The 7,878-nt window shown below is 44.1% G+C and overlaps 1 protein-coding gene across 6 annotated transcripts in view; it reads right to left on the bottom strand.

The window, feature by feature from the left end:
• Positions 1-3,168: 3,168 nt before the first annotated feature.
• RPS6KA1 (ribosomal protein S6 kinase A1) overlaps positions 3,169-7,878 on the bottom strand; it is a 149,190-nt gene continuing 144,480 nt past the window's right edge. For all 6 annotated transcript variants that reach the window (XM_033955228.1, XM_033955231.1, XM_033955230.1 and 3 more), the window contains one exon: positions 3,169-7,158. In XM_033955228.1, the coding sequence (XP_033811119.1) occupies positions 7,036-7,158 (123 nt within the window). In that variant the 3' untranslated portion in view covers positions 3,169-7,035. The remainder of the gene's footprint in view (positions 7,159-7,878) is intronic.

Below are 7,878 nucleotides of genomic sequence, written 5' to 3'. Positions count from 1 at the left end.
TCAAACTTTTGAAACTACAAGAACGAGGGCATTCAGAAAAATTAAGAGGGGACAGATTCAGAACCAATGCTAGGTTTTTCTTCACCCAAAGAGTGGTGGACACCTGGAATGCGCTTCCAGAGGGTGTGATAGGACAGAGTACGGTATTGGGGTTCAAGAAGGGATTGGATGATTTCCTGAAGGAAAAGGGGAGAGAAGAGTATAGAGGATTACTATACAGGTCCTGGACCTGATAGGCCACCACGTGAGTGGACTGTTGGGCACGATGGACTTTTAGTCTGACCCAGCAGAGGCACTACTTATGTTCTTATGCCTGTCTCTCTTTCTGTCCGATATCTTTGTTTCTGTCTCTCTCCCTCCTGCTGTCTTTCTTTCTGTCTCTCTCCCTGGCCCCATCTGTCTGTCTTTCTGTCTCTCTCTCCCTGGCCCCTGTATGTCTGTGTGTGTGTGTCTTTCGTTCTTGTGTGCTGAGACGCTCCAGCCCCCTTCTCCCACCTACCCTTAAATCACTCCTTTTGCCTCCTCCCCAGCCTGAACAACCGCCAACCACAGTCCGGATGCTGAGCGTCGGTATTTCGGTTATTTTTGTGCTCTCCTTGGTCCTGTTAGATGGAGTGAGGGCAGGAGGGGGGGAGTCGCTGCCATGGTCACCGCCTCCATGCATCTGTGCTTAAGGTGCCTCCGCATGTGCAGTAGGAGCCAGTGTTGCCGAGGGCTCCTTCTACTGCGCATGTGTGACACGAAAGCACAGATCATGGAGGCAGGGATCATGGAGTTTGAAGTGCACATGCACACTAAGGGTTTTATTATGATAGATACAGTATTTCTGTCAAGGAATGAAAAAAAAAAGCAAACCCAGATTTGTATGGAAGATGCCTATTACTCCCTCTGGTGGCCATGAATAGAAAGAGAAAAATGAAGGCAGATAAAGACCATATGACCTATCTAGTCAGTCTATCCATGCAGAGAAGCCACATAATATGCAGCCCAATGCAACATTTTACCTTCTTTCCGGTTAGTCAAAGGATATCTTAGGGCAGAGGTTTTTAATCTTTTTGCACATGGACCTCAGAGTCTGGCAAGACCTATGGACCCCTTCATAAAAATAACAAATGAATGGACTATTTTTTGAGGAAAAAGTTCTTGACACTAGAGAATGACACGGGGACAGATTCCCATTTTCCCGTCCCAGTGACGGCAGATAAAGGCCAAATGGCCCATCTAGTCTGCCCATCTGCAGTAACCATTATCTCTTTCTCTCTCCGAGAGATCCCACGTGCCTATCCCAGGCCCTTTTGAATTCAGACACAGTCTCTGTCTCCACCACCTCTTCTGGGAGACTGTTCCATGCATCTACTACCCTTCCTGTAAAAAGTATTTCCTTAGATTACTCCGGAGCCTATCACCTCTTAACTTCATCCTATGCCTTCTCAGTCCAGAGTTTCCATTTAAATGAAAGAGACTCGCCTCGTGCGCATTTACATTATGTAGGTATTTAAACGTCTCTATCATATCTCCCCTCTCCCACCTTTCCTCTAAAGTATACAGATTGAGATCTTCCCCATACGCCTTATGATGAAGACCACATACCATTTTAGTAGCCTTCCTCTGGTCCGACTCCATCCTTTTTATATCTTTTTGAAGATGTGGCTTCCAGAATTGTACACAGTATTCTAAATTAGGACTCACCAGAATCTTATACAGGGGCATCAATACCTCCTTTTTCCTACTAGCCATACCTCTCCCTATGCAACCTAGCATCGTTCTCGCTTTCGCCGTCACCTTTTCAACCTGTTTGGCCACCTTAAGATCATATACAATCACACCCAAGTCCCGCTCTTCTGTCATGCACATAAGCTCTTCACTCCCTAATCTAAGAACATAAGAAGTTGCCCCCGCTGAGTCAGACCAGAGGTCCATCCTGCCCCGCGGCGGCCCATCAGGCCTAGTGCCTGAACAGTGATCCCTGATTAATTTACCTCTAATCCCATCCCTATAATATACCTCTACTCTTATCTGTACCCCTCAATCCCTTTGTCTTCCAAGTACCTATCCAAAGCTTCTTTGAACCCCTGTAGCGTGCTCCTGTTTATCACATCCTCCGGTAGCGCGTTCCATGTATCCACCACCCTCTGTGTGAAAAAGAACTTCCTAGCGTTCCTAATCTGTACCGTTCCCTTGGGTTTGTGCAGCCAAAATGCATGACCTTGCATTTCTTAGCATTAAATTTTAGCTGCCAAATTTCAGACCATTCTTCAAGCTTTGCCAGGTCTTTCTTCATGTTATTCACAATATCCTGGGTGTCTACTCTACTGCAGATTTTGGTATCATCCGCAAAGAGGCAAATCTTACCCGACAACCCTTCAGCAATATAGTTTATAAAAATGTTAAGAAGAACAGGCCCAAGAACAGAATCTTTCCTCAAAGCGATCTCCATTGATCACTACCCTCTGTCACTCAACTAGTTCTTGACCCAGCCCGTCACTTTGGGACCCATCCAGAGGGCACTCAGTTTATTTGACATCTTTGTGGAACACTGCCAAAGGCTTTGCTAAAATCTAAATATACCACATTTAGCGCACATCCTCTATCCAATTGTCTGGTCACCCAGTCAAAGAAATTGATTAGATTTGTCTGACAAGACCTACCTCTAGTGAATCCATGTTGCCTCCGGTCCTGTAATCCAGAGGATTCCAGAAAAGACTATTCTCTGTTTTAAAAGTGTTTCCATTAATTTGCTTACCACAGAAGTCAGACTTACCAGCCTATAATTCCCTACTTCTTCCTTACTTCCACTTTTGTTAAGGTAGAGCTTACAGGAATGTAGCAGGGACAGGGACAAAACTCATGGGGATGGGTAAATTGAGTTCCTACGGGGACAAATGTCCTCGTGTCATTCTCTACGTGACACAACCAACTGTATTTTGAATTTGCTTATTTAAGGTGCAATTTTAGATAGTGAGATTTATTGAAGTTAAACATTTTTGGAGTCTAGAGGCCATAAACTCCTTTGTTGCCTGCATTTCAATTAGAGTTTAGTGACAATAAAGTCTATGGCTCTTTAGGAAAGGAACACAGTTGACTCATGCCACCGAGGTCTCGCCTACAGTGGTGCGAAGATACATCAGAAGAAAAAAAAAAAATCAACACATACACACAAAAGCACAATTCTAGTTTATATTCAAACTTTTATTTCAGTTTAACAAATATTAAATTTAAAAAATCTTATGGACTTAAATTTTGTAGCTTTGGAAATTAATTTAAAGCAGCAGTACTAGATAAGATTCTCCAGATTATGGTCTTGCTTGTTTTGGGTTTTGTTTTGTTTTTTTTTAACTTTATTGTGCTTTCATTTAATTCCTTGGTAAGGTCACCCACGGGCTGCAGATTTTCAGGGTGTCTGAGCCAATCAAGGCTTTGTCTGACTGCAGGCAAAGGCAGGATTAATTCTTTGGTGGGCCCTAGGTACCTGGTCTCCCTTCCATAGTTTTGCCCTCCCATGAGAGTACCTCCGGCCCAGCTCCAGATGTCGAAGTAGCACCTCCTCCTTCCTTTCATTATTTAGTGCCGCTGAACTCACAGTCTTCAAAAGGCCACGGGGCAGGGTGTAGGAACTGCTTGCCTGTGACCTTTTGAAGACTGCGAGTTTGGCTACACTGAATAATGAAGGTGGCAGGAGAAGGCAGTACTTGGTAATCTGGAACCGAGCCCAGAATCAGGTAAACTAACATCATTGGAGCAGGCAGTGCACTTGGCCCCTCCTCAAGCCCGTCACATGCCTACTTGATTTACTCTTTAATCCAGCCCTGGACGTATAGTTCTGACGTCTCTATGGCTGCATGCCTTCAGGACTTGGAGCCTGGTGACTAACCTAGCCCTAGGACATAGCATGCACCTTATGGTCACAGCCCTGTTTTTTAAAAAACATGTCCTTTAACCGTCTTGCATCTGTTAGCGATACCTGCATAACCATTTACACTGCAGCACCTCCATATATTTCGACTTGGAACAGCGACTGTGGCTAGGGGAGCTAAAGCTTTCACAAACAGCATATCATAAATGAGGTAAAGCTCAGAATGAAAATGAAGGATCTTAAGGAGCTTGTGTGAATATTTGCCTAGTACTGCTGTTTTAAACTTGGTGCACCTCTAATTCCAATGGTACACCCAGAACACAGTGTATAAAGAGTACCTGGAAAAAAGCCCTCCTAGTTTCACTGGCGTATCAGCTTTTCAGCAACACCGTTCCCCTATCACAAATATCTCTTTGTTTCAGGTATTTTGACCCATTATTTGAGGTGTCAGAGTTAACATCCTCAAACAAGCAAAAAAAAAAGTCACAATTTTTTCTTTTTCCTGAATATCCTGAGTTTGAACAAAATTACTACTGAAACGGGATGATAAATGCACATGAAACCACACTCTGAAGCATTGTGAGGTGTTTGATCGAAAACCATTATTATATTTATGAGCTTTAAAGGGTTCCAAGCAAGATAAAGTTTCCATGATCCAAACGCCCACAGCGTGACCTGCAGGAGTGAAGAATGAATTACAGTCGGACTTTATAAAGAGGGTCTTCTAGAAAATGGTTTGCAATACTTATGGTTGGCTGTTCTTCTGAATGGGGAACAGACTGTAAAAAGCCCAGCAGTTTCCCCTTCTTGTACACCTGTTGATTCTGCTGAATGTTTCACACTTTCTTAATATATTTTTAAAAAATAAAAAAAAGGAGGAGGAGTCTGTTCTAAGCTGCTAATCGATAAAATCCAAGGTCTTTGCCAAGCTAGGAATTATTCATTTGCAACATTACTGAATGTAAAAAGATGAAAAGTGGCTCTGATCAGTGCATCTCATTCATTCCATTACTTATTGTACATTTTCTTACAAAGTATTTTTTTTTTTTTTAGTTTTGAACTTGCTTGCAGCTACTTAAAAAAAAAAGAAAGAATTTAACGCCGTTTGTTTGGATAATCTTCGATGACTGCAGCTGGGCTACAGATGCAAGGATATGAATAGCATGACTCAGGACACAATGAGGTGTTCCATCAAGACAGTTTTGCCCCTGTAAGTAGAGACAGGGGAGAGAACACCTATCCTGAAAGCAACATCACTTGTGCACTGGCTGGCAGGCGAAACTCAAACAGAAAGCTTGGGGCTACAGAAATAAGCACTGCATACCCCCATCGAGGCTCAAAAAGGAGTGTGAAGTGGTGAAGCGAGGGCGAGAGGCGCCCCTCCCCCACCCCCACCTTCGTTTCTTCCCTGATCCACCTCTTTCCCCGTGCTCGTGACCCCAGTAGCTCTTCCCCCACCCCCGACGTCAATTCCTATGTGCGGCACCCGGAAGTGACATCAGCAAGAGAGCTGCGACGCAGTCGCGAGGAACATGTCGAAGCTGTTGCTCCTGGTGGTGAATAACCAGAGGTACGGGGGGGAAGAGAAGGGGGGCACACACGAGGCGAGGATTGGGAAGAGGCACAGGGGTGCCAGCGCCCCCACCAACATGGTGCCCGGGGCAAACTGCTCCCCACCCCCTTACACCACCACTGGGGCTGTGTGGTATTGGGGCTTGCAAATGGCTCATGAAATGAAGTACCATTATAGCCACAACACAATATCTGACTAAGCCGAGAAAATCTCAGTATTTGGAGTTTTATATTTTGTGCAGAGTCCCGAGACTGTGTCTGGGTTCCTAAGTGGCTTCCGCCTAGCTTTGGTCTGTGCCTTACTGCGCTGGAGGATTCCATTATCAGATGCCATAGAAACCCAGCTGTATCTCCTCTTTAAGGAGTCACCAAAATAAGTCAAATGCAAAGACCAGGCGGCAGCACAAAATCTGCCAATCTGCTGTTCACCCACTGCTCTGTTACAGCAGCTTCCTTTGAGCCACGCTCGTTGCTGAGCACCAAAACTCTTACATTTCCTAACTGTGACTGGCGCAGGCCACCCAGCTGCTGTGCTGAGTGGAATCAAATGATCTACCACCGAGTGAACAAAGGAGCGACCTTTACAACTCCAGGTCAGGAGTGTACCAAGAGCAACTGGGGTACCAGTTACAGTAGTTATTTTGTGCCCACTTGTGTTCCATTAATTTAACAGAATTTACTTTTAAACAGCAAAGAACCTTTCATCGCCCCCCCCCCCCCCCACCCACCCAAGTATCTGCATCCTAGTCACACATTTCCAACAGGCAGTTTATCATTCCTCTTTCCTGTGCACGAGACAAATAAAAACCACCATCACTGGTACAGTTTGAGGACAGTTTTTGGAAAATAGACAAAAACAGTAAAGACCGAGTTACACATGGAACACACTTAACTTGCACGGCTTTGTAACCGAAGGCCCTGCCTAGCAGGAGGGAGTGGTTTATGCAACACAGTATGTAGCAATCATCTTGCATGGATCTTCTGCATCACATACTAGAGAGCAGTTTTAACCAGGCTCCAGCATATGCCTTCTAAGCCAGTACTAGGCAGTCTGGGCTCCTCAAGAGACATGATGCTGCCAGGATCCAAGGGAGACAGCTCCCCCTTCCCTGCTAAAAAAAACCCCCAGACATCTCCTGGTTTCTAGTTTTGGTTTCAGAAAAAAAACCCCAAAACAAAGGTATCCCATATGCCCCACTGCCATTCAAAATGCTGGTGACAGCCCTGGATTTAAGTTTCCAACTTACTGCTTTGGGACATCAGCCAGTCCGGTTCCCATTGCTATCAGCAGATATTTTTAACAAACCGAACACAGCTCATTTACAAAAAAAGGGGGCCAAAAAGTAAACAAGAATTCCTGGAGAGTGTACAGGAGATTATTTTCCCCTTCCCGAACCTGGAAAACACCTGGCCTGCCTCTGATCTTCTAAAGGCATTGGTCTGGGTTAATTCACGGCCCCCTCCTGTGTCTTTTTGCTCCTCACATGACATGTTTTTAAAGTACCCCCATCTTTTTGCACAGTGCTGTAGGAAGAGTCAGGAGGGGTGTCGGTAGCATTCGAACCCTTCACTCCATCCCTGCCAACTGCGGTGAAGAGCCTGGAGTTCCCCTACAGGGTGGTGGAGGGAAGCTTCTTTACCCGTCTCTGAGCCAGAATGGAAGATTCAATCGGCTTCAGCTCTGGGACAGGCTTTGAACTGTTTAATGCTGAATACGTGGCTGCCATAGCTCCCTAGGGAAAAAAAAAAAGGGGGGGGGGGGAAATTATCATCTTCAAGTGAACACATCCCTTAAGCAAGAATCCTACAACGGAAAGTAGAAACGATGTCCTAATAGTTTACATTCTATAATTTTGGAAAGCAAAACACATTTAAACTATATTCCTATGTGAGACGGTATAAATTTTCGAACAAACAGAAGAGACACAGAATCAGTTCTATAAAAGGGCACTAAAATTTAGCTGCCAAATATCTAGCATTCTTTAATTGCAAGTCTGCGTGCTAAATCTATTATAGAATACCAGTTAAAGTCTGTATTTATATACCACTATTTAGGCGTGACCACTTATACCATGATGATAGCGGGGTAACTTATTCCCTTCAACCATTTTGTATCATGTTACTGGTTTTTGTTGTTTGTACTTGTCTCTCTTTTAAAATCCCTTTTATCATATATTTTAAATTATATTTTGTAAACCGCTTAGACTTTATGATTGACAGTATATATCAAATCAATAATACACTTGAAACTTTCCAGTTGAGTGAGCAAGTGTGGATGGAACACTCCTACCCAGCCCCATTGGACAAAGGCACCATGAAGTTAATTTGCAACCCCCCAAAGATTTTTCCCCCTCTTTTCTAACTCTATTCTATTCAAAGGCTATCACTGCAAGGATAAGATTAGGTAAGAGTTATAAAATAAATCCCCAACCAGCTATCAGCCATCTAGTAAA

Source organism: Geotrypetes seraphini, chromosome 8 (genome assembly GCF_902459505.1).
Source record: "Geotrypetes seraphini chromosome 8, aGeoSer1.1, whole genome shotgun sequence".
NCBI classification, from domain to species: domain Eukaryota; kingdom Metazoa; phylum Chordata; class Amphibia; order Gymnophiona; family Dermophiidae; genus Geotrypetes; species Geotrypetes seraphini.
The sequence above is the reverse complement of the archived record's forward strand: the minus strand, read 5'-3'. Positions and strand labels throughout refer to the sequence as shown.